Genomic DNA, 27,700 nt, shown 5'->3' with positions numbered 1-27,700 from the left:
CCAGTAGGAGTGATGTCCGAGAGTTCACGTTTCTGATTCGGGAGATCCTGTGTTGCCTTCTCTCAATGTTATATTATAATGACAACGGCTGTTATTCGTGTGCATTAATCTTCTTGATCGTATCAACAATCCTGGATGGTGCATAGTATTTTACAGATGAGGAAACTGAGGCTTGGAAAGAGAATGAGGTTGTTCAAGGGCATGCACACCTTGAATAGCTCAGCAAAAACTGAGGACCCAGATGTGAGCATGCCGGTCTCTGTCCTCGTGGCCCTCACGTCCGTCCAGTAACACCCTGTTTGACCACCACGTGCCCTGCTTGCATCCTCTGTGTAGCTTTGAGGCCAACCAGGCTGAAGGGCTGCCTGTTCTGTCACTAGGGCCCGGGTCATTCCCAACTCTACACCTTGGCCAGTACCGTTCCCTGTGCTCGGAAGATTACCTGTGCCTCCACCCCAACCCAGCGCCTCAGAACTCCAGGGTAGGAGGGTTTCCCGGCGTGGGAAACCGCACGTGCAATGGCCTGGCAGCTGGACCACATTCAATCTGGAGAGAGGAGGGGGCAGAAGGGAGGTGGGGCTGATCCCACAGGCTTTAAGGGACGGGCTAAGAAATTTGGGAAAGGTAGCTTTTATGTCCCAGGAGAGAGCCCAGGGATCTCCTCACCACCTCATCCAGCCCCCAGCGCGCGCGCGGCACACGTTGGGTGCTCAATATATGCTTGTGGCATTTCAAGTGAAGGCTCCAGTACTACTGAACGAAGGCGTGAGTCTCTGCTGCCCCCTGCTGGTGGCCAGCAGCGAAGCCTCTGGAAAGTGAATTTTCCGCGGGATTGATTTATTTTGACACTTCTGTAGTGCTTACTCTGGGCTTTGTAAATATTAACTTGTTCATCCCCACAACAGCCCTCAGAAGCGTGCCCGATTAGACTCATTTTCCAGAGGTGGGGGGGACTGAGCTGAAGAGAGATCGGCCACTGGTCTCATAAATGTCATAACTGGGATTCAAACCCTGGGCAGTCTCCAGACTTAAGCTCAAGCCTCCAGACTTAAGCACTATGATTTTAGGACATTTAGCGAGCAGATACTATGTGTTTGGCTCTAGGGAATAGAAGAGTAAATAAAACAGGACAGGCACCGATGACCTGCTATTTTAGTTACTGTAGCTTTATAATGGGTCTTACTGTTGTTGTATAGGGTAGTGTGGCGTAGAGGTCCAGTGGGCAGGCTCTGCAGCCAGCCACCCAACCTCTCTGTATTTCCATTATCTATCTGTGAACTAGATCCGACCACCTGGGGTTGCTGCGGTGATTAAATGAGTTAATCCTAATAACTAAAGCACTGGGAACAGTGCCTGGCACATAGTATATGCTCAATAAACAGTCATTCATTTTGGTACATTCCAGCCTTGCTTCGCTTACAATTCAATTATGCACATGAACTTGAGAATCGGTTTATCCACTTCCAAGGAAACTATTGCAAGGATCTGAACTGTGATGATGTTCAAGGTTCATCAGGGAGAGAACTGATCCTTTAAGATCGTGAGTTGCCCTGGGTACCTCCGTCATCCACTTCACCACTTGTCTGTTTTTTGGTTTTTTGTTTGTTGGTTGTTTTTTTAAAAAATGTATATCAGTAAAATGTTACCGTTTTCTCTCTGCAGATTTTTCTGAGGTTTATTGCACGTACTTTGTAGTTTCTGTCGTTGTAGTTGATGAGGTTTTGCTGATGTGTTAGTTACCATTGCTGCATGATGAATTACCTTAAAACTTTGTGGCTTAAAACATTTATTATCTCAGTTCCAGAAATCTGGGGTGCTCAGCTGGGTCCTCTGCTTCAGGGTCTCCCACAGGCTGCAATCAAGGTGTTGTGCTGGGCTGGGGTATCATCTGAAGGCTCGACTGAGGCAGGATCTGCTTCCAAGCCTATGTGGTTGCTGGTAGACTTCAGTTCCTCGCTGGCTGTTGGCTGGAGGCTGCCCCACCCCATTCCTTGCTCTGAGGGTCTCTCCGAAGGGCAGTGGAGCAGTTGAGTTACATGTAGGTACTTTCCCCCAAATAACTCTCACACCTGTCTTTCCCATTCTTTCATCTTTAAAAAAAAGTATTTAAACCTAATTATTAATTTCCTGAAAAATAACTAAATATATTCACCTTGTAAAGATTGCAGCTGAGGTTCAACTCTGCTTAATCTTGGCCTCTAATTCTTCACTCCCCCCAAAGCCACCCCGTCGTCATTTTGGTGAATACACTTCTAGCCTTTTCTTTTTTAAAAATAAATTTATTTATTTACTTATTTAGTTTTGGCTGAATTAGGTCTTCATTGCTGTGTGCGGGCTTTCTCTAGTTGAGGCGAGCAGGGGCTACTCTTTGTTGTGGTGCGTGGGCTTCTCATTGCAGTGGCTTCTCTTGTTGTGGAGCACAGGCTCTAGGCACACGGGCTTCAGTAGTTGTGGCACATGGGCTCAGTAGTTATGGCACACGGGCTTATTTGTTCTGTGGCATGTGGGATCTTCCCGGACCAGGGCTTGAACCCGTTTCCCCTGCATTGGCACACGGATTCTTAACAACTGCACCACCAGGGAAGTCCACGTCTAGACTTTCCTTCTCATTCTTTTTTTTTTTTTTTAAGATTTTTTTTTTGATGTGGACCATTTTTAAAGTCTTTATTGAAATGGCTACAATATTGCTTCTGTTTTATGCTTTGGTTCCCTGCCCATGAGGGATGTGTGATCTCAGCTCCCTAACCAGGGATTAAACCCGCACGCCCTGCATTGGAAGGCGAAGTCTTAACCACTGGACCACCAGGGAAGTCCCATCTTCTCATTCTTACAATCATATACACGTCCTCAGAGAGAATGTTTTAAATATATATATTCTTCTTTCTCTCTCTCTAGCTCTCTCACCACCACCACCACCCCCACATTGGACCACACTCTCTCTGGAGGAAGCCAGCTGCCACGTCATGAGCAGCCCTATGGCGAGGTCCACGTGGTGAGGAACTGAGGCCTCCAGCCAACAGCCATGGGAGGGAACCAGCTTGGAAGCAGCTCCTCCAGCCCCAGTCGAGCCTTCAGATGAGGCAGCCCTGGCTGATGTCTTGACTGTGACCTCCTGAGGGACCCTGAGCCAGAACCCCTCAGCTAATTTACTCCTGGATTCCTGACCCATAGAAACTGGGTGAAATAATAGATGTGTAGTGTTTTAAGCAGCTAAATTTCGGGGTGGGGGGGTTAATTTGTTATGCAGCAACAGCTAACTGATATGCCCTGGGTGTCACTTAGCCTATTCCCCCTGGATGAACACCTACATGACAGCCAGGGCTCAGCCATCCCAAGCACAACCCTATTCTACTCAGGCAGAATCTCTGTTTTGCACGGGTGCACATTCTAAATGTTTAATGACTCTGAGTTAAATTTATTTATGTACTTTTTTTTTTTTCGTGCACTGCAAGGCTTGAGGGATCTTAGTTCCCCAACCAGGGATCAAACCCGGGCCCCAGCAGTGAAAGCGCCAAGTCCTAACCACTGGACCGCCAGGGAATTCCCTGACTTTGAGTTAAATTTAAAAGCTTAAATTGGACTATCGCAAATAACAACTTGAATAACAATACATTCAAATTGAAGCCACCACACAGGACAGGGAATTGGGACAGTATAGTGGTTAAGAGACCAGCCTGAGAGCCTGGGTTCAATTACTGCTGTGCAGCCTCGGGGAGGTCACTTAACCTCTCTGGGCTTCAGTTTACTGGCTCATAAAGTGGGGCCATTAATAGGACATACCTCACAAGGCTGTGGCAGGTTGAGTTATGTCGTGTCAAATGTTGAGGCTAGTGTTGTCCGAGAGAACTTCCCAAGTGATGGATGTGTGACTCTTGAGCCCCTGAAATGTGGCTTAGTGTGACTGAGGAAGTAAAGTAATAATTTGATAAATGGATTGAAATGTAAATAGCCACAGGTGGCTAGTAGCTACTATATTGGATGACACAGGCTTGAAACAATGCTTGGCAAATAGTAAGTGCTTAATAAATGCTTGGTAGGAATATTATTCTGCCCATGTTCTCCAGAGTGCCAATTTACACCCCACCAGCGGCACAGAGGTCACCCAGGTATCCTCCTAACACCCCAACCTGGTCACACCCCTCCCTTGCTCAAAATCCTCTGTAGCTCCGAACTGACATCAAGATAATGTCCCAGGGACTTCCCTGGCGGTCCAGTGGTTAGGACTCCATGCTTCCACTGCAGGGGGCACGGGTTCGATCCTTGGCCAGGGAACTAAGATCCCGCATGCCACGTGGCACGGCCAAATAAAATAAAATAAAAATTCTCCCAGATTTGCTGGTCTCATTGTGATTACAACTTTTAGCGTACTTGAGAATTACTTTTTCTTGTGGGGATAGGGTACTTTTGATTTTTTGTCCAAAAGTACTTTCTTCTTGATTGAAACCTTGGGTGGGCGGGGACAAGGTCCGGCACACAGAAGGTGCTCAGTCGCAAAAGAACCTCTGTAACCCAGCCCCTGTCATCTCTGCATCCATCTCTTCACCCAGTGCTGTGGTCTTAGCCAATGATCCAATGACCGCAACATGCCAAGCCTCTGAGCCTTTGCCCAGGCTGTTCCTTCCACCTGGAAAACCCTTCCAGGTGGACTCAGACTCACCTTTCCAGCTCCCACTCCAGATGGGCCTCGTTCTCTCTGCTGGAGCTGGAGCAAAGCACTTCCTGTCTCTGAGCCTCAGTCTCCTCAACTGTAAAATGGGATGAGTCCTTGGTAAGATTAAAAGACATCGTTTCTGCAAAGCCCCTGGCAGGATATTAAGTAGCTCATTAAATCGAGTGGTTAGTACCCCTCCCATGAATTTGGAAAGGCTCAGCTTTGGTGTGGCCATCCCCCCCTACTCACACCCCTACTCCAGGATTTTACCCTGGAGCCCACGGTTCCCCATCCCAGCTCTCAGGAATTTTTTTCTTTAGGACCTTTGAGGCTTTCACTGGGGTGGGGCAGGGGCCTCAAACTGCTTTGTTTTTTCAGCCAAAGCCACATCATCTCTTAGATCTTATCTCCTCCAGGTCTCACCTCTTCGGTACATTTCTGGGTCCTTGACTGTGTCAGGTCCAATGCGGGGATTTCTCCCTCAACATTCCAACTCAAATCTATTGTGTAACAAGTATTGGTGAGGATGCGCAGAAACAGGAACTCTCACGTGTTGCTGGTGGGAACACAGTTACCAGGACCCAGCAATTCCACTCCTAGGTATGTACCTGAGAGAACTGAAACGGATGTTCAGACAGAAACATGCACACGAATAATTACAGCAGCATGATTCACAATGGCCAAAAGGTGGAACCAAGGGCCCACACACTGGAACATCACTCAGCCATGAAAAGGAGAGAAGCCCTGACAGTCGCTACAACGTGGATGGACCCTGAGAACACGATGCTCAGTGAGAGAAGACAGATACAGAAGGACACACAGGGTGTGATTCCACCGATGGGAAACGTCCAGAACAGGCCAATCTGCAGAGACAGAGAGTGGATTCATGGTTGTCAGGGGCTGGGGGAGGGGAACGGGGCGGGGGTGACTGCTCACGGGGATGGAGCTTCTTTTTGAGGTGATGAAAACCTTCTGGAACTAGATAGGGGTGATGGTTGCACAACCTTGTGAATGTACTTAATACACTGAATTGTACACTTCAAAATGGTAAAAATGGTGAAATTTATGTTGCATGAATTTTTACCCCAATTGCAAAAATGTGTAATGAATAGTGAGTGTCCTTGAGGGCAGAGCCCAGAACTATCTGGTCACTGCTGCGTCCTTGGTGGCCAGCACAGGGTCAGGCACTCAGTAGCCGTTCAATAAACGTTTGTTGAATGAATGAATGAATGTGTGAATCAACAAACACAGGCACCGGCTCTTCTTGAGAAAGAACACTCCATTTCTTCAATGTCTGGATGAATCCGTCCGAATCCCGGCCATGGGAATGTCAGACCCTTTTCTTCCCGCACCCCTTCACTCTAAATCCGATTTATCTCTAGCCCAGGCACCCGATCCGGCCAGATGTACTTCATCTTTTTCGACAAGAGAGGGCAAATGAGGGAGGACCCAGTCCTTTAGCAAGTAAAATTTTTATTAAATAAACTTTCAGTTTCTCCAGACCAAAGAGAGGCGTTTTGGACATGAAGATGAAGTCTGCAGCTTCTCACCTGAAACACGCCACAGTGACAGGGACCTCGAGATTCAAACCAAGTCAACCCAAAGTTCCCTCCAAGTCTTTTTCTCCTCTTTCTTTCTCTCTCTGTGTGCGTGTGTGTGTGGCGCGGTTTGTCTCCAAAAGTCGGTTTGCAAGTTGAAACTTCATGAAATTACTTGTAGCAGAAATAAAGTACATCGTACAAATCACGTAGGTCTTTGATGTGGAGTATAAAAATGGTATTTACAGCCGGTAAACATGGACCAGAGGACACACGCCACTGCACGCCAGCACGCACTCCTAAGCAGGCCTGGCGGGGGCTGGGCGGGACAGACACGGCCGAGGCCCCGCCACCCCTGAGCACACGCGCACGCACACGCAGACGCACAGGACACAGGCGCACTAGACAGGGTCTCGGAACAATTATCAAACTCTGGAATATCGAAACAGGTTGGTCAGAAGATATTTTTTCTTTTTCTTTTTTTTTTCTTTTTTCTTTTTTTTTTTTGCTATTTCTTTTTTCTTTTTTTTTTTTTTCTGGGTCGGTCAACACATTTTGGTAGAAACAAAAGGGAATGCTTTGTTTTTCTTTTCAAAAAATTTTTTTTTCTTGAGTTTATGAAGTTCACTGGTGCCTCGTCTGGCGCGAGGCCCCACCGGATGTCCAAAAAACAAAAAACAAAAACAAAAAAAAACCGAACTTGACTCTGTGCTTCAAGGGGGGTTTTCACGGTTTGGGTAGCTATACAGAGGCACCCCACAGGATTTCCCTCCCCACCCCAACTAGGAAACAAAAATCCACTGTCGTTTGATTTTTCCCCCCATTTCTTTTCTTCTTTGTACCTGCTCAGAAAGATTAAAAAAACAAAAAAAACTTTGTAGAGGTATCTCCGGTGAAGGGATGCTGAGCCCGTGCAAGCTGGGCTTGTCCAGTGCACGTGGCGATCTTGGTCATGAGATTGTGAATTCCAGGCTGGTGATCCAAAGGCAGGGAGGGTGGCCGCCTACCCTTGGGAAGGGGCTCCAGGGGTGGGGGGCTCCCCCGACCCTGTCTGTCCCCGACGGAAAGCTAAGGGCTATTGGTCACATGAGTAAGGCTATGACTGGGGAGGGGAGAGGGTGGGAGAGGCCAAGGGGTCTGTTTTGTGCCTACAACTGGGGAAGGCAGGGCCCTGGAACGAAGGGGATGGGGGTTCCAGAAGCTGCAGCTAGGACCAGGGACACTGAAGCCGGCTGAGCCCACAGGCTCGCGAGAATCGTCGATGGCGGGGGAAGGGGGGTGTCAGAAGTCCTGGAGGTATATCGCGTTGGCTGATGATTCCCAGTGCTTGGCCGGCGCCCTGGTCTGACATGACAGCGGGAGGTGGGGGACACTGGGCTGCCCCGCCAGCCTCAGCCCTTCTGAGCGTCCCTGCTGAGTGACCGGCCCAGGGTCACCTTCTCTTGGATGGAAGGAAGTCGGAAAAGTTTGGTCCCTTGATCTATACTCAAAAAATATATATACTGTCTATAGCTCTATATATATATGCATATATATATATAGGAAAAGTTGAGATTTCATTTGGGGAAGCCACAAAGGTTGTGTGTGTGGGAGGAAGGTGGGAGCGAGGAAATCTCCCAGGAGGGGGCAGTGAACCCCTTGGCCCCCAACTCAGGAGTCCCCCGCAGACCATGAAGCCCCCTCCCCATTCCATGTGGCCTTGGGCAGCGTTTCACATTATGGGGAGGGGGTCAGGGGGGAAGGGGGGGGCTGGTGTCCAAACTCAGTTGTAATTTACGTAAAAGTCCTGGATCGGTTGGAAGTGGGAAGGCCCCTCACCTGGCGGAGAAGGGAGGGGCGTTAGGGCGCGGCGCTGGGAGCGGGAGAGTCACGTCGGCCGACGACATCACCTCCCACCCACCCTCCTGCCCTGGCCAGGCTGGGGTCTGGGAACCCAAGGGCCCCCACCTTTGCAGAAAGAGTCCATTTCGGGGTTTGGAGGCTGACACACCCGGCTTGGAAGGGACCGAGGGTCGCCAAGCCCGTGTCCTCATCCGGCCACTGGGGACAAACATTTCTTTCTGCCTCCTCTTCCCAGCTCCCTGCCCCTGAAGCTCCACGAAGCAGTTCCCCACCCCCATTTCTGTTCATTCGTGGTGCTGGAAACAGTGTCTGGCGCACAGTAGGTGCTTAGTGAGGATTTGCTGTCAGCATGTTCAAAGCACGCCGATATCCTGTTGTTGGCCTCTGGTGGCGGATTTCCGCGAGCGCGCCCCCAACGACCCACGACCCGGTGACTGAACACCCTCGATTCTGTGGGTGCTGCCCCGGCAGGGTCTGGGAGCAGCCCCTCACTGAGCACCTGCTTCGCACCAGACCCCAGAGGAGCCTCTGTGATGATGATGGCGACGGCGGTTAAGAGGAAAATATCAAAAAGACTTATCCAGAGCTTTCCAGGTGGCTGGTCCTGGGCTCAGCCGGGAAAACACCGAGTGCCCTGTGAATCCGCCCCACGACCCCTGGAGGAGGCCACAGGCACGGGCCCATTTCACAGATGAGGCTTGTCAAGGCTTGGGCTCACTTATAAGTTTCCCCATTGGCCCCTGAGGCTCACGGCTCATTCCCCAAAGAAGCGATGAGTTGACACAGGTGTTCACTCTGATGGCACAAACACTCTTGGGGATTTGCTCATTTGTTCGAGGGGATTTCCGACACACACACCCCGCCGCATGCTGTCGGGTGGGGCAAATATTCCACTCTCCCATCAACCCACTGGGTATGAATTATGCCAAATGAAGAGCTCCCAGAGGGGCCCAGCTGAGAGAACAGATTCTTAGGACAGGACAGAAACACCTCCCCAGAGCCCTCCCCCACCCCAGACCAAGCCCCATCTCTCAGGTGAACTTTTTTTCATCCTTCAAAGCCTTCTCCAGGAAGGATTCCCTAACTACCCTCCCCAACCCCATCCTACTGCTCCGGTTCCAGCCCTGACCACGGGGGTGGGGGGTGGGGGGGGATTGGGGGTGTCTTCGTCCAGCTCTGTCCCCGTCAACCAAACCTGGGGGCTCCTTGTAGCCTCTTGCAGCATCCCCCCAGCCTCGGGAGGGTTTGGAGAATGAGGAGGGGGTGCGGACAAGACCGGGGTGGGGGCGGGAGCAGGGGCGGGGCCGCCTGGCGGCTCACCTGGGCCAAGCCCGCAGCCTCGGGGCGCTGTGGGCCGGTCAGTAGGGGTGTCCCGGATCTTTGGGCCGCTTCAGCTGCACTTTGAGCCTCTTCATGCCGATCTGAAAGCCGTTCATGGCCTGGATGGCGGCCTGCGCGCTGGCCGGGTTGTCAAAGCTCACGAAGCCTGCGGAGACCGGGGTGGACCCACGATGGAGGGCAACGCGGGCGTCCTCTGCTCGCTCCAGCGCTGCAGCCCTGGCTGCCCGGCTCGCGGGGTCCTGGGGGCGGGGGTGTGCGCTCGCAGGGGCAGACGGCCCAGGGAGGTGGAAGGGCTTCGCAGAGCACACACAGCAGCCCTGGCCTGGTTCTGACACGCGCTGGGCTTGCGTGCCTGCGGGACGGGGCGCTCACTCCTTACCTGGGGTCTGCTCTGCTGAGACTTCCCAACTGACGTGGGGGACAGGCTGGCTCTCTGGGGGCCCCGGGAGGGCCATGTTCTCCCTCCCCAGACCCCATGCCTGCCTCCTTCGAGGCTCTGGATGCCCACCCTGTGCCTCCTCTGAGATCTCTATCCATCAGGGGTCTTGTCTGCCCATGTGACTGTGTCTGTCTGTCTGTCCTTGTCTGTTTCTCTGTTTCTCTCTGTCTTTGTGTGTGTGTGTGTGTGTGTGTGTCTTTGTGTTTCTTCTCTCTGTTCCTCCCTTTCTGTCTCTTCTCTTTTGGTCTCTGTCTCTCTTTCCAGTCCCAGACCCCGCCTCACCCTGGGCCATCAGAAACACTCCAGCATCCCCCCACCCCCGCCTTAAGCTTCCACCAGCATGACACCCTCCACCTGGCCCTACTCCTGCCCCTCACATGTTGGTCCTCACAGACTTCCTGGAGGACTGTGCAGAGACCACAGGGGCTGGGGAGGTCCTCCAGGGGGAGAGGACTGCATGTGCGGGCATTTGGGGGCAGGATACCTGAGTTCCATGGGAGAGGCTGGGTGGGAGGTCATGCAGAGAGATGGTGGGGTCAGGGCTGAGGGGTCTGGCTGAGGCCCATGGGGAGCCATAGGGGAATCTGGAGCTGGGGTGGGTGGATGTCTTCACACCACCCACACCTCCCATTACATAGAGGAGGAAACTGAGGCTCAGAGAAGACATGTGACCCCCTGACTGCTGAATGTGACAGAGTAGGTTTTCCTCCAGAAATTTCCTTCTTCTTCCTGGAAGCAGGATGTAGAGGAGGGAGCCTGGGCACTGGAGGGGGGGGTGTCCCTAACTTGCTGTGTGACCTCAAGCATGTCGCTTGACCATTCTGTGCCTCTCTTTCCTCCCCATGTAAATTGGGATAATTCTTCCCTTTTATGGTTGGATAATGAGTATATACAGGAGGTGCTTAATAAATAGTCAAAAGTCGACCCTTCCAAGGGGACAGGGTGGGTTCAGAGCCCAGATTTTGGAGTCAAACAGACTGGTTCTAACCTAGGTTCTGCCTCTTTGCTGCCGTGTGACTTTGGACAAGTTACGTGCCTCTCTGAGCCTTAATGTCCTCTGTTTCTGGGGACAAGGAAGTTCTCCCCACAGCCCACAAGGCCCTGCACGACCTGCCCCGTCCCCTCCCTGCCCTCCCCTCCTCCCTCTCTCCCCCTCGCTCACTCTGCTCCAGCCACACGGGCCTCCTCGCTGTTGCTCCAACATGCCAGGCACTGTCCTGCCCCAGGGCCTTTGTACATGCGGTTCCCTCTGCCTAGAACACTCTTCTCCAAGACACCCCATGGCTGGCTCCTCATCATTCAGGTCTCAGTTGAAGTGTTGCCTCCTCCTTATCAGTCTGTATTTTCTTACCAGTTTTATTTTTGTCTATACCATTTATAACTCCCTGGCCTATATCCTATATTTGTTAATTTCCATCTCCTCCCCCTGGACCTGTGCTTTCCAATTTGGTCGGCAGCCACTGGCCATGGGTGGTTATTTCAACTGAAATTCATTAAAATTAAGTAAAATAAAAAATTCAGTCCTTTGGTCACACTGGCCACATTTCAAGCGCTCAGCAGCCACATGGGGTGGTCGGCTCAGACAGCAGAGATGTAGAGCATTTCTATCATCGGAGAAAGTTCTACAGGCAGAGTGGCAAGACTGTGAGCTTTCAGAGGGCAGGGATTTTTGTTGGCTTCTTGCACTGCTGTGTGCCAGGCACAATGCTGAGCGGTGGCACACAGTAGGTGTACCATATGTCTATTTGTTGATGAATAAATGAACAAGGGAGTCTTAGAAATGCTGCATGGTGAGTGCTTGGCACACAGTAGGTGCTTAATAAGTGTTTACTTTGATTATAAATGTGATTCTTTTTTTTTTCTTTTCTTTTTTGGCCACACCGCTCGGCTTATGGGATCTTAATTCCCCCACCAGGGATTGAATCCGGCCCTTGGCAGTGAGAGTACGGAGTCCTAACCACTGGACCTCCAGGGATTCTTTTGGACCAGACCTGTCTCATGGCTGACCACACCCTCCCAACCCCCATTCCAGGGCGAGGGGCGCGTGGGACAGGGCTGGCAAGCAGGAGGGGGCACCCGCAGCAGGGACTCACCAAAACATTTGCTCTGGTTGGTGGCCCGATCCATAAACACCTTGGAGGAGATGATATTGCCGAAGGGCAGGAACATCTGCGTCAGCTCCGTGTCTCCAAACTCCTGGGGGAGGTGGTAGATAAACAGGTTACAGCCTTCGGGACCTGTAGGTGGGGGAGAGAAAGACATAAAGCCCCCAAGGAGAGGAGGCGGACCCCCGGGGGAGGGGCACGGGTCCGGAGCCCACATCTGACATCTCCAGCTGTTGGGAGAGGGGTGCCCCGTGACACTCAGAAAGAAGAGGCATGGAAGTGGCAGGAAGGGGAGGCCGGGAGCCCTAATTCCTTGTCTATAAAATCCCACACTCAGACACTCCAAACCTCTAATGATCCTCAGGCCCCAGAGAACTTATAAAATTCGTATGATCCCTACCCTCCACAACTGAGATAAATTCTTCCATCCCAGACCCCAGATAATCCAAAAATCCCATACAACCCCAACCCCGGAAAATCCCTAAGCCTCAAACTCCTGGTCATTTATAGAAATCAGATGAACTGGGCGTAGGGTATACGGACACTCTGTACTGTCTTTGCAATAACTCCATAATTCTAAAACTGGTTTTAAAATGAAATATACCTTTTTGAAAGTCTGATGATCACAGAATAAAATCAGACTAGTAATTGCCTGGTCCTAAACCCCAAATATCCAGATATTTTTCAAAACCTTGGATAACCCTCCAAACCTTGGATAATTTTCAAAACCTTGGATAATTTCAAAAATGATGCAAAAATAAAATCAAGTAAAATAGAGATTATTCTCTAGTCCCGAACCCCAGATATCCTGAAACCACCGGTAATTTTTAAATGATATGCTATACCAACCAGAAATAATTTTTTAAAGCACAGCTAACCCTCAGAATCATCCCCTCCCCCAGTAATCCCCAGTCATGGCTCATATAAGAACCATAAATAATAATAGCATTTTAAAATCTTGATTATCCAAAGTCATCAACAGTCCTCAAACCTACCTCTAATCCAAAACCTACAGACAACCTTCTCCCAGGTCCCCCCCCAAAAAGGTAGCCCTCAAACCACCGAGAATCCCCCCACCCTCACAATGAATATTCCCCACCCCAGAAAATACAAAATCCAAGATTACACATTCACATCCACATCCACCCTTATCTTCCTGATGGGGACCACAGTGCTGCTAACATGCTTCTTGTTGCTGTCGTTGTTGTTTGTTTTTGTTTGTTTGGCCGTGCCCCGAGATTTGTGGGATCTTAGTTCCTCGACCAGGGATTGAACCTAGGGCCACGGCGGTGAAAGTGCCGAATCCTAACCACTGGACCTCCAGGGAATTCCCTGACATGCTTGTTTTTAAAATGCAAGTGCGTTCCCATACAACTGATATGTTATGGAACAGTTTTGAGCAAACAAGAATTTTGTGTTTGTCTGTGTGCTATCTCATCTCCAAGAAACACTAGGTGAATGCAGAAAACCACACGCAGCTGCACCGAACCTCATAAGAAAGCAAAATGTGTGTGTGCGTGCGCGCGCGCGTGCACACACACACACATACAGCTTCAACATCCAACTTTCTCAGTTCTCCAAGCATGTTATGAGCAGGGCCCATCCCCGTCTGGGGTTCCGACTCTCCGTCTGATTTCAGACAAGCCTTTCCATCACTTCAAGGTAACTCACATGCTGCAACCCCTCGGATGCCACTTCCCCCTGCAAACTTGCGGTCTTTTCCAAGATAAAGTACCAAATTTATTGTACTCTTCGGGTATCTCTAAACTATCTAACACGCATAAAACTGTGCTACTGTTTTCATTAGCATCTTATCTTTTTTGGCACCTCACAGCCAACGTTTCTGAATGGTGTACCACGACCCCATTTCCCCCACGAGCCTTGTAGTTGGTATTGTGAGGTTCTGCAAACTCAGGTGACTTTCCAGAAAGCATACATCCTGTTACAGCAGCACGGACTGCATGGGGACCAGCTTTTCTCCACTGCACCCTGCCAGTGTTCCCCTTCCTGCAGGCCCAGGGCAAGGGAGAAATTGAACAGAGCCTCACAGAAATCAGTCTGCGGGCCAGGCCACCCGCAAGCTTCCCAGGTCGTGGGGCGATTTGGGGCTTTTCTGGTTGGTTGCCTCTCCCCAGCCCCCGCTCCCACCCCCACTAGATGGATGAAGGAGAGGAAGGGCCTCCCTGGCTGAGTGCCCACCATGTGTCAGGAACCGCCGCTGCTTACTCCACAGCAAGGGGAGTAAGGTGGTCGCCTGAGTGGCAGATGAGGAAACTGAGGCCCGGAGCAGTGAGGTGCCTTCCTTATGACGCTCACAAGTCAGAACTGCGTGGATTTGAATCCCGGTCCTCCGACTCCAGAATCTAACTCCTCGCCCCCTTGACTTTACTGAGGAAGCCTCATTTGCCCCGAGATACCTCACCATGCCACCCCCTAAATTCTCTCAAAAAAATTTCAGAGAATCATCCCGTTCTGGGTCACTGCTATCCCTACTGGGTCGGGACTAGCCCCATTCCCACTTTCCGGAGGAGGAGACTGAGGCTCGGAGAGGAAGAGTCAGTCGCCCCCCCAAACACCCATGGGCTACGCCGGGGCTTGAACCCAGGTCTGTCCGGACCCCAGGCCGAGCGGTTCCCCGAGGCCAGGCCGAGCCGGGGGTCCTGGAGGTGGAGGGGGGCGGTCAAAGGGCGGGGCTGGCGCCCAGGGGAGGTCGCGGCCCCCTCACCTTCTCGCTGCTGCTGCTGCAGGAGGGGCGGCGGCTGGGGGACGCTGTGCGCGATGGGCGTGATGGCCGCGGTGGGGTACATGGCTGCAGAGACCGGGAGCGAGACACAGGGCGGAGCGGGCGTGAGGCCGGTGGGCAGCCGGTGCGCGTGGGGGCGGGGCTAAGACGTGAGGGGCGGGGTCACAGCTGAGGGTGGGGCCAAGACCGGGTCTAGGGAAGGCGGAGGGGTGTGGTCACATGGGAGAGACGGTCTGAGGGCAAGGCCAAGAACCCGTCTAGGGAAGAAGAAGGGGGCGTGGTCATATTCGAGGACGGGTCTGGGAGGGGCGTGGTCGCATTGGAGGGAGGGGCCAAGGCAACAGGGAAGAGCAGAGTGGGCGTGGCCCTGGCTGAGGGCGGGGCCAAGGCAGCCTTTAGGAAGACAAGCCAGAGATCCGAGCGAGGCCCTGGCAGAGGCGGGGTCAGTCTGGGCAGGACATGAGGGGCGGTACCAAAGGCAGGTTATGAGGGGCAGGGCCAAATGTTGAAGAAAGGCGGGGCGTGGGGGAGGCCAAGAACTGGGATTGGGCCCAAAGTAGGAGGCACAGGCAGAAGAGGGAAGGTAGGATGAGAGGACGGCTCTGAGGGCAGGGACCATATCTAGGTGTGGCTAGGGGCGTGGCGTGGCTAGCCCAGGTAGGACGCCGGGGGCCGAGGGGCAGGGTCACGCGCGGGGCGGGGCCGCGCTGCCTCCCTACCTGTGTACTGCTGTACTCCGGAGAAGGCGGGATGAAGGGTCTCGGCCACCGTCGGGCTCTGAGCTGCGGGGCAGACGGAGGGGCTGAGTGGGGCGGGGGCAGCAGAAGTCGTCCATCCACCCCGCAACACCCACCCCCAGCTTCACTTCTGCATAAACGTTTCACAGGTATGGAAACATTTTACAGGTGGGGAAACCAGCTGGCATAGGGCCGCTCAGGTAGGAAATGACAGAAGCCAAACTCGAATCCAGGTTTCTCAGACTCCAGAGAGGTTTAACAATCAACCCCAACTCTCTGTCCCCATCCTGACCCCCCCTTGGTCCTCTCTTTTATTCTCTGGATTCTCCAGGACTCCAGGTCTCTGCTTTTGATCACCACCCATCCCCATCCCTTCCCTTTATCCCTCCCCACACCTTGATCATCAGACACCCTATGGATCCCCTACGTGGCTGTGACCTTCCGACGGTCCCTAGGGGAGGACACAGGGGTAGGGGAGAGCTTGTCTAGGCAACCAGAGCTGGAGAGTCTGGGGAAAATTGAGCAAAAAGATCTTGAATGGAGAGAGGTTGCTAGAAGATGGGGTGGTGATGGGGGAGAGGTAAGACAGTAAAGAGGTCGCATGAACGAATTACTTTATAGTGATGGAACAGTTCTGTATGTAGATTGTGGTGGTGGTTACATGAAACTATACCTGTGATAAAATGACATAGAACCACGCACACACACACACACACACACACAAGTGCCTGTAAATAGTGAAGTCTGAGTAGGCTCTCCAACTCCCGTTGAGTTCATTGTACTGTACCAATGTCAGTTTCCTAGTTTTGACAACATACTGTGGTTACATAAGACGTTAGCATCCAGGGACGCTGGGTGAGGGGTACCAGTACCTCTCTATATTATTTTTGAAACTCCCCGTGAGCGCCAATCATTGCAAGGTAAGAATAAACAAATTCTCAGCGGTGGAAACGCAGATGACATACTTCACCTAAGCAAGGTGTGGGAAGATGTTTGCCTTGAAATTATGGTATAGGGTAGAGGAAAGTGAGACCTCTGCTTCAGGAGGGCAGAGCCCAGCCCAACAAATCAGTGCATGGCCAATATTGAATTAATGAATTAATGAGTGAATGAATGAATATGGGCACTGATATTTTCCCAAATGGTAACGATTACTAATGAAGATTGATGGTGCCATTCTTGGTACCAGGTGACGCGTTAGCATTTTACAGACTGATTGCCTCGTCAGTGCAATCTCATGAGATGACTGATGTTATCCGCCCCATTTCCCAGATGAGCAAAATGAGGCTCAGAGACTTAAAGAAACCTCCCAGGGCCACTGAACTGGAATTCGAACCCAGAAAGGTCTGGATGCAAAGTTTCTATGTTTAACCTCTTTCTCTGTGCCCACAGCTAGTATCTGTTCACCTGAGACTCCCTTTGTCCTGCCCCTTTGTCCCCTGGACACCAAGGCATAGGGACTCATGCTTGTCCCGGGGACACCCTCCCTGCCTCCTACCACTCTCCTCGGCCCCCGGGGACCACCCGAGTTACCTGGGTAGGGCACAAGGCCATTGGCATATACGGTTTCTAGGGCGGGGTGCCCGCCAGGGAAGGGCACAACACCTGCGAAGCCATTGGTGATCGGAGCCACAAGGCCGGGCACGGCGGTGGTGCCGAGCAGCGGGGGCGAGTGCAGTCCTGGGGAGCAGAAGAGCGTCACGGGGAGCCTGATCCTGGCCCCGGCCCTGCCCACCCATCCATGGGTCCCTGGCGGACTCTCACCAGAGGCAGGGGCGATGGGTGTGGCGGGCAGCCCGTTAAGGCTGACGGCGCCGATCTGCTGGATGTGGCAGGGTGAGAAAGCCACGCCGGGGCTCAGGTAGCTGCCTGAGGTGGACAGGACCGTTGTCTGCTGCTGCATGAGCTGGGGGTGGAGAGGGAGTCAACGTGCACAGTCAAAGTGGCACCTGACCTGAGACCACGGCTCATGAGGTGGGGGGGCGGGTCCTCCAGGAACTAGGGGGTCAGGCCGGGTGTCTTGGCTCAGGTCGGGGTCAGGGATCAGTTAGGAATTGGGGCTCAGCCTGGCATTAAGTCTCAGTGTAGGATCAGGGCCTAGACTAGGTTCCAGGCTCATTTAGGAATGAGAGCTCAGCCAGGGATTAGGGCTCAGTCTAAGATCAGGACTCAGTCTGGGACCAGGGCTCAGCCAATGTTGAACTCACTCAGGGTTGGGTCTCAGCTTGGAGTCATCCAGGAGGTTTAGCTAGAATTCAGGCTAATCTAGATTTGGGGAACAGCTAGGATCTGGGGGTCAACTCAAGGTTGGATCTTCATTTGATGTTCACGCCGGGTGAGGGTTCAGGCTGGATGTAGGGGTTGAGTCTGGTGTCCTGTCAGTCCAGAGCTGGGGCTCAGCTTGGGCTCGGAGCATAGTCCATGGTTGGGGGCTCAGCTGGGGCTGGGGTCAGGAAGCGGCCTGGATTTGGGGACTCAGCCACAGCCAGAATAAGGCCCTGAGTCAGAAAGACTGGGCCAGAGAAACAGAAAGATGGGCAAAGAGGCAGAAGCCCTAGACTGAGAATAGATGGAGAAAGAGAGTGAGACAGACTGAGCCAGATCCCCAGAGAAGTCTCAGAAGCCCTGCTGGAGACAGAAGTGTGTCTGCTGGGGTCACTCACAGCCTGGGCGTAGGCACTGTAGGGGCTGAAGGGCAGGGTGAGGGACGGCGTCAGGATGCCCAGCTGGCCCACCATCTGCTGCATGCGCCGCAGCGTCCGCTCCTTGTCCGTGTCAGCAAACTTGACCACCAGGCTGGAGGAGGCACCCTGCAGGGGCAGCCGCAAGCAGGGAGGGAAAGAAGGGGGGACGTAGCCAGGACTCTGGGGTCCCTTACGAGGGGTGTAGGGGTGTGGATAGCAGCAGCTGTCAGCCCCACCCTCGAAGTCCCAGGTGCCACAGTGAGGACAGTCTGGAGATCAGCATCCCAGGTCTCACACTTGACCCTGCAGCCCCCTCGTGCACACAAGTGGGGCGTCCGGGCGCGGGGGGCTGCATCTGGGGCATAGTGAGGACCCTGACTGTCAACCACACTCTCAAAATGGGTGGAGAATCCAACTGCTGGAGGGGAACAATGGGGGCCCGCATGGAGGACCCTATAGCTGTCACCCATACCTGAGAACAGGTAAGGCTCCAACCATCAGAGAGGTTGAATACCTCCTCTGATGGAGAGCTCACTCCCTGCGCCGCCCACCAGCTCCATCACTGGACAGCTTGGAGCAGGAGAAAGCCTGACCTTCGGATGAGCTGACTCCTGCCCCTCTAAGGATTAAAACTGATGCCTGAGGACCCAGAGAGCAATAGAAGGAAGGATCTGAGACTGCCCTGCTCTTCACACCCATTTCCCAGAACAACAGAGAGTGGGTCCCCAAGGCCTGTCTTCCCCGTGGCAGATTTGGACATTTATGTACAGTGATGGTGGCTCCCAGGGCCACTTTCCTTGGAGGCAGGGCCACCCCCAACACCTGTGTGGTCCCCTCCAGCCTCTCACTGCTGCAGGCCCACAGGCTCCCGGCTCCAGACTCATCCCCACTCTGGCCCCACGGGGACATTTCCAAATGACTCGGTCCCTTCCCTCTGGGGCCCCCATCACCCTAGGAGGAACCCCACGCTTCTCAGCCTTGATCTGCAGGCCCCTCCAGCGCCATCTCTCCGTGCTCCTCTGGGGCTCACACACATTTGCACACACTTACACATGCATTCCGCCCACACACTCACCATTGACACGCACACACACACATGCATACACTCCCAAATACGTGCACATATACTCACACACTCACGTGCACACAGTCACACATGTACACACGTGACTGCCTACATTCACATGCATGCTCACTCCTCCACACACAGACATTTGCCTTCACACTCCTACAGATGTATACACGTGCACTAGCTCCCCCATGTCACCCAGACACACACTCGCACATATACATGTGCACTCAGATACATACTTGCACACGTGTGCTCACACGAACACACTTGTGCGTATGCAATCACACGTGTACACATGTGCGTATGCACCAGCGCACACGTGCACACGTATCCATACCCATTACACACACCTTGTGTGCACACTGACACCCACCTACTCACAATCACACACAGACACGCACACGTGCACACACCAACACACACACTGGCCTGCGCGTACTCGCGTACGGGCAGCCACGTGCTGGCAGGACATCCATACACACTCCACACTTACTTGCAGGCTCACACACACAATCACACACATACACCCACCCATACCACCATCAGAGATTGCGCCTCTTCTCCCCACCATGACCTCTCTGAAGAAGGGCCAGGGGCTACCAGATGGCTGGGATGGTAAGGCCGGGCCCCCTTGCTCCTTTCCCACCCCTACCCCCATCGCCCAGGGCAACTCCGACTCACCGGCATGGTCTGGCTCCCATGCAGGGCGTGGATGGCCGCCTGAGCCTCCGTATGGGAGGAGAACTTCACGAAGGCACAGCCTGCTCCGAGAGAAGGGGAATGGGTGAGAGGCCACAGGAGAGGGGCTGACAGCCCTGCACGGCTGGTTAGCGTGGACACAGGCAGCCCAAAAGTCGGACATCCGAGAGACAGCCAGCCATTTGTTCAGACAGACAGCTGGACAAGGAAGGATCAGACAGTAAGACAAGCACACAGCCAGCCAGCCAGACAGCGGTTTGTCCAAGACCTCATCAGAGGGTGTGAGGAGGTGCACAGGTGGAGAGGCAGGCCCTGCCCATTAGAACAAGTGAAGGGGATGGGCTTAGAGAACGCCCACTAGCCACCAATGCCACGAGATCCAGAGTTGTAATCAGATACGCAGAATTAGAGTGACAAACCATCAGACACAGACACAGAGAGATGCAGTCCTGTGGGCACACTCAGGCAGAGGTACACTCAGACCCAGACAGATACGCCCATGTGGCCAGAGTTGGATAGATGGGGATGAAAAGTCACCAGGCAAGGGGAGAATCAGGTGGACAGACAACCAGAGACCACCAGACACAGGCAAATCCAGACAGACGGTCAGAGGCTACAGTTCCAGACAGAGAGAGGGCTATGGATAAGCCAGGCAGATTTGGGGTAAGGGGTGTGAAAATGTTCCGGGACTAGATAGTGGTGACAGTTGCACAGTTTTGTGAATTTTGTGAAGCACTTCACTGCACACTTTAAAAGGGTGAATTTTACAGTATGTGATCATATCTCAATTACAAGAAAAGAGTCAGGCAAATAAACAGTCAGGGACCATCAGATACATTCAGTCCCAGTAAGATAAAGTCGCCAGGGCAGAGAGAGGCAAACTGAGACTCAGTCCCAGACAGATGAACCTCAACACGTAGAATCAGGTAGACGGAGACCACCAGGCACATGGATACCCAAACAGAAATAGCCATTTGGACACTCAGAAAGAGTGTCAGAGACTAAGAGACACAGGCGGAGTGATACTCAACCCTAGGTACATGCAGTAACGTGAGTAGACCGGAAAACAAGTTTCTGGAGATCATTAAACAATCATTCCTGCATGGTACAACCATACAGGAACGGTGGAGCAAGTAGGATCAGGCACAGGACATAGGCAAATCCAGATGGCAACAGCCCCATGCACAGAGTCAGGTAGAGACAGGCAGCCCCAGACGGACACGAGCACACGGGTAGGACCGCGTAGGACTGGACAGTCTCTGCTCGCCCCGCCCCCCGGAGCCGGCCCCGCCCTCCCATGTGCCGCTTCCGCCACCTGAGCGAGCCCCACCCTCTTGTGTACCTAGCGGTGCCCCATCCCTCCAGCCCGCTCTCCACGTGCTAGGCCCCGCCCACTATGGGCCAGCCCCGCCCCACGATCCCGGCCCCGCCCCCTGGATCCCGCCGCGCTCTCCTGTGCCCGCTCCGCCCCATCCTTCCAGCCCCGCCCTCCCACAGCCCCGCCCCCAGCAGCCAGCCCCGCGCACGGCCCATCACCTTTGCTGCTGCCGTCGGGCCCCCGGAGCACGGTGCACTCATCTATGACCCCGAAGGGCTGGAACAGCCGCAGCACGTCCTCCTCTGACTGCTGCTTGTTCAGCATCCCCACAAACAGCTTCCGGTCCCCTGTGGGCGGAGACACCACCTCAGCCGAGTCCTAGGCTCCGGGAATTTTCTCCGTCCATCCAGCAGAGAGTGGAGGTAGCAGGGCGTGGAGCAGGGCGCCTGGACCCCCCTGGGCCCTCTTCTGCGCGTGTGAGGGAGGACACAGCCACGCGCTTTCCCTGCCTGGGTCTCTCCACCTTTCCACGTGCCTGCGAGGTCCCACCTCATGGAGTGCCCCCTGCCTGGAATGCCTCTCTGTCCAACTGCTTCCACCCTCTGGGCAAAACGGCCTCTCCCTCCTATGCACTCAGAGTCCACACATAGTACCAGGGTTAGGAACTGCCTTGCCTGGCCCGGGTCCATGTCTGTCTGTCTGTCTGCCATCTAGATTTTCCAGGCAGGGGTGAGCGCTGAGGGCCCCTGCATCCTCACAGTGCCCAGCAGAGCTCCCCGCCCAACCTTGCCAGGGCTCAGGAGGGGCCAAGCAATCAACGTCTATTGAATGAATGAACAGTGTGTGGGCACAAGACCAGGTGCTTGGGGAGCCTGGGGTTGGCTTGGGGCCTGGCTGCAGGCCTGGCTGGGACCTGCCCAACTCTAAGGCCAGCGGCCAGTCTGGACCAGCCTCTCCCATGTGAGGTACCAGAACTCTGTCCCCCACTCCCCCTGGGGGAATTGCGCTGCTCCCCTGTAATCAGGAACGCGGCAGCTTCCTCTTCCAGGAAGGGTGAGCTTGGTTACTATGGAAACCCATTCTCTGGCAGCTGTCACTCATAGGGGTGGGAGGGAGGGAGAGACATATGAGGGAGAGAGAGAGGGACAGGGAGAGACTGAGAGACAGAGACAGGCAAAGAGAGACAGTAAGAGGCAAAGAGAGATACACAGAGAAGCACAAAGAGAATCAGAGAGATAGGAGGAGAGAAAAAGATTAGGAGAGAGAAACAGAGATGGAGGGAGAGGGAGAGAAGGAGAGAGAGAATGAGAGACAGAGAGACAGAGATGAAAACATGCAGATCCCCCCACTCTAGTCCCTGACCCACAGTGGAAGCCAGGCTGGAGAGTGTGAAAACAGGCTCCCATTCCCGATGGGCTTTACCAGGATCCTACACATACACAGAGGTCCTAACAGCCCTACCCCCTACAGCACCTCCAAGGCTGGCTGCTCTCCCTCAGCCCCCCATCCACCTGAGATGGGGAGGGGGGTCAAAAATATCCAAGAATGACTAGCCTTGGATCCCACTGGGGACAGCCAAGCATCTCCCCATGGGCACACAGCCACCCAGAGGTCCAGCCTAATGCAGACACAGGGCCCAGCCTGCACACCCACATGCCCAGCCGGGAACAGTCAAGCACACATGCTTGAACATATACACCCACGCAAAGCCCAGGCACGCAGATGTGCACACAGTCAGGCAGGCACCCCCACCGCACCTGCCAGAAACACACATGCACTTGTGCACACACTCGCATACATCTGCGCACAGCCGTGCCCAGGAAGGCATGCTCATATACACACACCTGCACTTGCTCAGACATGCAAACATGCACATACACGCAGAGCCCAGAAACCAATCCATAGTCCTCCAGGGACCCCATCCCCTCTGCGTCTGAAGATCCCCGTTATTGCACCCTGAGACGAGTGGGGTATTTCAAGTTCTAGGGGAAAGCAGCAGGACCTGGCCACACCTCCCACTGCTGGGCCTGTGGCCCTGTGGTTAGGAGGAGGGGACACGGCCTCCCTACTCTCCCACCCCACCCCAGCCTGGGCCTCTGCCTCTCCCACCACCTTTGTGCAAGGATTTCCCTCCTCCCATTCCTCTGCCAACCCGCAGCCTGGTGGCCACGGAGAGATGACAACTACCTCCTCGGCTTTCGCTGTCCGCAGGCTTCACCTGGATTGGCCGTGCCATCTGTGGAGAGAGAGGGGAGGGAGGTCAAGGTGGGCAGTGGGGGTAGCATGGGTGGGAGCTTCACCTGAGCTCTGCTGGGCACTCCTGTCCACCTCCCCAGCCTCAGCATCCCACCAACCTCTGGCAGCAACCAGCACCTCAGTCACACCAAGTGACACATGGTCCCACCTACAGGGCTTTGCTCTTGCTGCCTGGAAAACTCCCACTTTGCCTTCAAAGCCCAGTAACAATAACCCTTCATCCAGGGAGTCTTCTTGCCTCCCCAAATGTGATAGATGGTTTGCAAAGATGGCCCAACTCCTGCAGTCCCTGTATGTGATGTGATTTTGTGGTTCCTCTCATCAAGAGCTGGAGTCTATTTCCCCACCTTTTGCTTTTGGACTTGGCCATGCGACTTGCTCTGACCAAGAGAATGTGGTGGAAGTGAAGTTGTGAGAGTTCCAAGCCTTGCCCTCAAGAGAAGTTGCCTTTTTGGAGCCATGGAGGTTGCCAGGTGGACAAATCCAGGTGAGTTACTGGAAGAAGGGACATCTCATGCACAGAGATGCCCTGCTGACACACAACGCATGGGAGTCCTGGCTCAGCTAGCCTCAGTCGAGCCCCAGTTGACTGCAACTGCATGAATGACTCAGGACAAACCAGTAGAACTGCCCAGCTAAGCCCAGCCTGAGCTTGTTAACCAACAGAATCATGAACAAATAAAATGGTTGGGGCAGTTTATTACTCAGCAGTAGCTGACTGATACACCAAGGCAGCTACTTTTGGCCAGCTCCCTGAGCCTCGAGTGGGGGGAACTGTCATACTTCAGTGGACTGGCCTGCAATCTGGACTTATTGTTCTGGACTCTGTCCCCCACTCTCAGCACTGAAAATGGAAGAAACCAGTGAACTGTTCAGTGGAAGAAATCCTTCTCTAACCCCCACTCCTGCAATTTACCCAGCCAGGGGTATCAGCTAATGCAAATATTTCAGAACAGATTTGAGGGATGTGGGGTTGGGTGGCATTTGCTTCTCTGTTGATTATAGGACAGAATCTTCCTCCCAACCTGGTGTCTCTGGTGAACTCCTACTCATCCTTCAAAACCCAGCTCAAAAGTCCCCATGCAGGCAAACCTTCCACCTTTTTGGGTCCCTTCCTCCCTCTGCCTCAGGGCAGGAAGTGTTTATGTGTTGCTCTGTTTCCCTCCAGACTGAGACCATAACATCACAACCCCGCCCCTCAGGGCAGGGTACAGGAGAGAATCAGAGGAGTTTGCTGAACTGAACTGACCAGAAGGAAGTGGCCAACACCCACCAGCATAGAAAGGCACCTGGTCCCTCTGCACCAGGCCTGGGGTTGGAACAAGTGCTGGTCCCAGCCCCCCTCCCAGGTCAGACAATCTCGGAGTAGATCCCCACAGCCATTCAGAGGTGCTTGATAAACATGTTTTTAAATCACAGTGCAGCTGCCCAGCAAGCTTTCAGAAAGATGCACAATTTTTACGCTGTTTTACAGATGTCAAAATCAAGGCCTGGAGAGGTTATTTTTCTGCTTCCCTTCCCCTCGGTGAGCCCCTCCCGCTCTGATACCCTCCCTCTTTCTGAGTGTGTGTCTGTGGCACATATGGGCCTCCTCAATGTGAACACAGCCTTGGGAGCCCCAGACCAGAGAGGCTTCTGTTTTCCCCATTTGGCCCCCACTTCCCCCAGCCCAATCTTCCTGCCACCCAGCCACACCCTCAGAGGAACCCTGACCACCTGGGAAAGGCCAAACCACATCCCCCTTCCCCCACCATACACACACACACACACACACACACACACACACACACACACATCCTGGGCCGTCTTCACCTGGGTGCCACACCCCTCTAGCTGGAGGCGGGAAGGGAGATTATTTCAACCGATGGGACCAGTTTCTGGGCTGAGGGCAGACTGAGGTGGTGAAGGGAGGTGGGGGGGATGGGGCACCTGGGCTCCAGCCTCCCGTTCCCCCACCCCTCTCACCCGCCTCCGCTGGCCCTCACCTCCCCCCCCCACCCCCAGCACCTTGGACAGATGAGGATGGGGTTGCCATGGCAACGCTGATTCACCACACGGAAGCTGGCAATTGTTGTTGCCATGGAAACCGCCTCTTAGGGGCGAGCCCAGCTCCCGCCTTGCACAAAAGAGATATTTAAATATAATCTTCTGGAGATGGATGAGCCGAGGGAGGGAGCGAGGGAGGGGGACCACAGGGAGGGAACATGCCCCCATCACGGCATCCTCCATCCCCACCCCATTCTCGCGGCCTGGCTACCTGCTTCCCATCTCCCCCACCCGCTGCAGAGCCTGGGACCTTCCGCCTCCGACTGGGAGGCCTCTTTCCCCTCCTGGGTCAGGTCGGCGGGGGGGTGGGGGGGTGGTCCTAGTCTGGCTCTGAGAAGCCAGGTGGGCAGCCCCTTCCTCTCTAGTCACCCACTCGAAAGCCGAGGCTGTGAGGCCCGGCCATCCACACCCCGCGGACCCGCGCCTCGCCTTACCCACCGGCCTGCAGACGCGCGCCAGGCTGGCATCCATGTGCCGCCTCCCGCCCGGCTGGCCCTGGGCGCACGGGCGCGCACACGCCGCACGCACACTCGGGCTCCGGGCTCCGCGCCTCGTTCTCCGCGCCCAACGCCCAGGCGATCCGCCCGCCAGAGGCCGGGCCCTGCGCGCGCTGCCCGCCCAAGCCGGGAGGAGGCGTGCCAGGGGAGAGCTGGGTCTCCCCCCCACCCCAACCCGCCCATCTGGCTCTGCCCACCTCCTTCCGGCTCCCTCTCTCCATCTGTCCCACTGAGGTCTTTGCCGAGTACCCTTCCTCCCTCCTCCACCTTCTCTGGCTCCCCATCACCGCACCCTTTCCCTGCCCCCTCCCTTCCTCTTTTCACTTATTCAACAACATTCCCCTGTGCCTCATGCTGAGTAACTCTGCACCCTCAGGGAGCACTCCACTAGTCTGGCAGAGGGGGAAACAGGCATATGCAGACACTTCCAGACTCATGGGGTCAGGGTTGGGGCAGAGGGAAGGATCAAGTGCTGGGAGACCTAGGCCTAGAACAATGAAGAGCCAAAGGCTATCATCCTGGGGGTGCACTGAAGATGGAAAATCTGCAGTGGGTTTTGAAGTATGGATAGGAGTTGGTGGTGGGGCGGGGGGAGCATGTTGGAGCCATACCTATGTCCACTGATTCGTTTAATCTCCAAACAACTTTATGAGATGGGAACATGCCCTTTTTACAGATAGCAAATCAGAAAGAGAGAGGAGAAAATCAGAAGCAGGGGTCAGACCTACTGCCAGTTTCCTCAGGGGCCTCTGAGGACACAGCCATTCCTCCAGCCAAGGATCAGGTGGGATAGGGCTCTGGGTGGGCATACATTAAGTGGCTGGAATCCAGTTCTTGCTCTGCCACCTATCTTTTGCTGAGTGACTTCAGTCAAGCCATACGCCACTGGGAAAACAGGGTCCCGTATGTCTGACCTGTGTGTATTACAGATGGGGGAACTGAGGCCACTGTGGGGAGGGACTGCCGGAAGATTCTTCGGTAGACAGGCTGGGGCCCAAAATATTCTCCTGGATTTGCAAAGCTACACCTTTAGATGTGGGGGCCCAGGGAAAGCCCCAACTGGGTGGTTTCTGGATGGTGCGGAGGGGAAGGAAGCAAAGTGGACCCCTATCTGGGAGGCCCGGGCTACCATTTCAGCCTCTTCCTCTCCCACTCGAGCCCCAGCCCAACCTCCAGACCAAGCCCCTCTCCTGGTCTAGATTCTGCCTTGGCTCCCTATTGCCCTTGAGGTAGAGTGCCAGTTCCTCATCCTGGCATTCGAGGCACCTTTACTGCTCAGTCCCAGCCATTCCGGCCCCCTCCTCCTCCCACACCCCGAGGACACAGGGCTGGAATGCGTCCCTGTACACCCCATCCTCGCCCCACAAGCCCCTTGAATGCCACCTACCCCCGAAGCCTTCCCCTCCATCCCCATCTGCTTTGGTTGCTTTGCCCAGGCATTGCCTTGATGGTGACACATCCCCCAACACACACACCGTCCCTCTTTGGGATGAACTCCTGAAGTCAGGGCTGGGGGGCTCTGGGAACTCCTCCCCAGAAAGACCCAGCATAGGGTCCACAAATGACTGAGATGAAACAAGACGAGACCTATGGTTTCCAGACTCCCGTCCTGTGGGCAAGAGTGAGGCAGGCGTGCTGGGCACAGTGCCCTGCACGGGAAGTAACCCAAGAGCTCGTGCCAGGCATGTCTGCACTGTCCCCATTTCACGGGAGAAAACAGGCTCGGCAAGAG

General features: G+C 54.2%; 1 protein-coding gene across 3 annotated transcripts; it reads right to left on the bottom strand.

Annotated features, from left to right (window-relative positions):
- Positions 1–5,548: 5,548 nt before the first annotated feature.
- CELF5 (CUGBP Elav-like family member 5) lies at positions 5,549–26,805 on the bottom strand. Of its 3 annotated transcripts, XM_089905689.1 has the most exons (12): positions 25,910–26,805; positions 23,354–23,405; positions 21,388–21,516; positions 19,834–19,913; positions 18,060–18,206; positions 17,161–17,302; positions 16,930–17,076; positions 15,379–15,441; positions 14,642–14,725; positions 11,905–12,048; positions 9,352–9,517; positions 5,549–8,007 (listed from the first exon to the last, which is right to left on the bottom strand). In XM_089905689.1, the coding sequence occupies exons 1-11, from the start codon at positions 25,940–25,942 to the stop codon at positions 9,390–9,392; spliced, it is 1,149 nt and encodes a 382-aa protein (XP_089761815.1). In that variant the 5' UTR covers positions 25,943–26,805; the 3' UTR covers positions 5,549–8,007; positions 9,352–9,389. The 3 variants fall into 3 exon arrangements, with proteins under 3 accessions (XP_089761815.1, XP_089761814.1, XP_089761816.1); XM_089905688.1 differs by having other exon boundaries at positions 5,549–9,517; XM_089905690.1 differs by lacking the exon at positions 5,549–8,007 and having other exon boundaries at positions 9,389–9,517; positions 11,905–12,007; positions 25,910–26,804.
- Between the last annotated feature and the right edge of the window lie 895 nt (positions 26,806–27,700).

The sequence above is a fragment of the Delphinapterus leucas genome, unplaced genomic scaffold (genome assembly GCF_059928025.1).
Source record: "Delphinapterus leucas isolate spDelLeu-1000000601 "Yukka" unplaced genomic scaffold, BTC_Dleu_Yukka2 spDelLeu_asBTCV2_sq25, whole genome shotgun sequence".
Taxonomy (NCBI): Eukaryota; Metazoa; Chordata; class Mammalia; order Artiodactyla; family Monodontidae; genus Delphinapterus; species Delphinapterus leucas.
The sequence above is the reverse complement of the archived record's forward strand: the minus strand, read 5'-3'. Positions and strand labels throughout refer to the sequence as shown.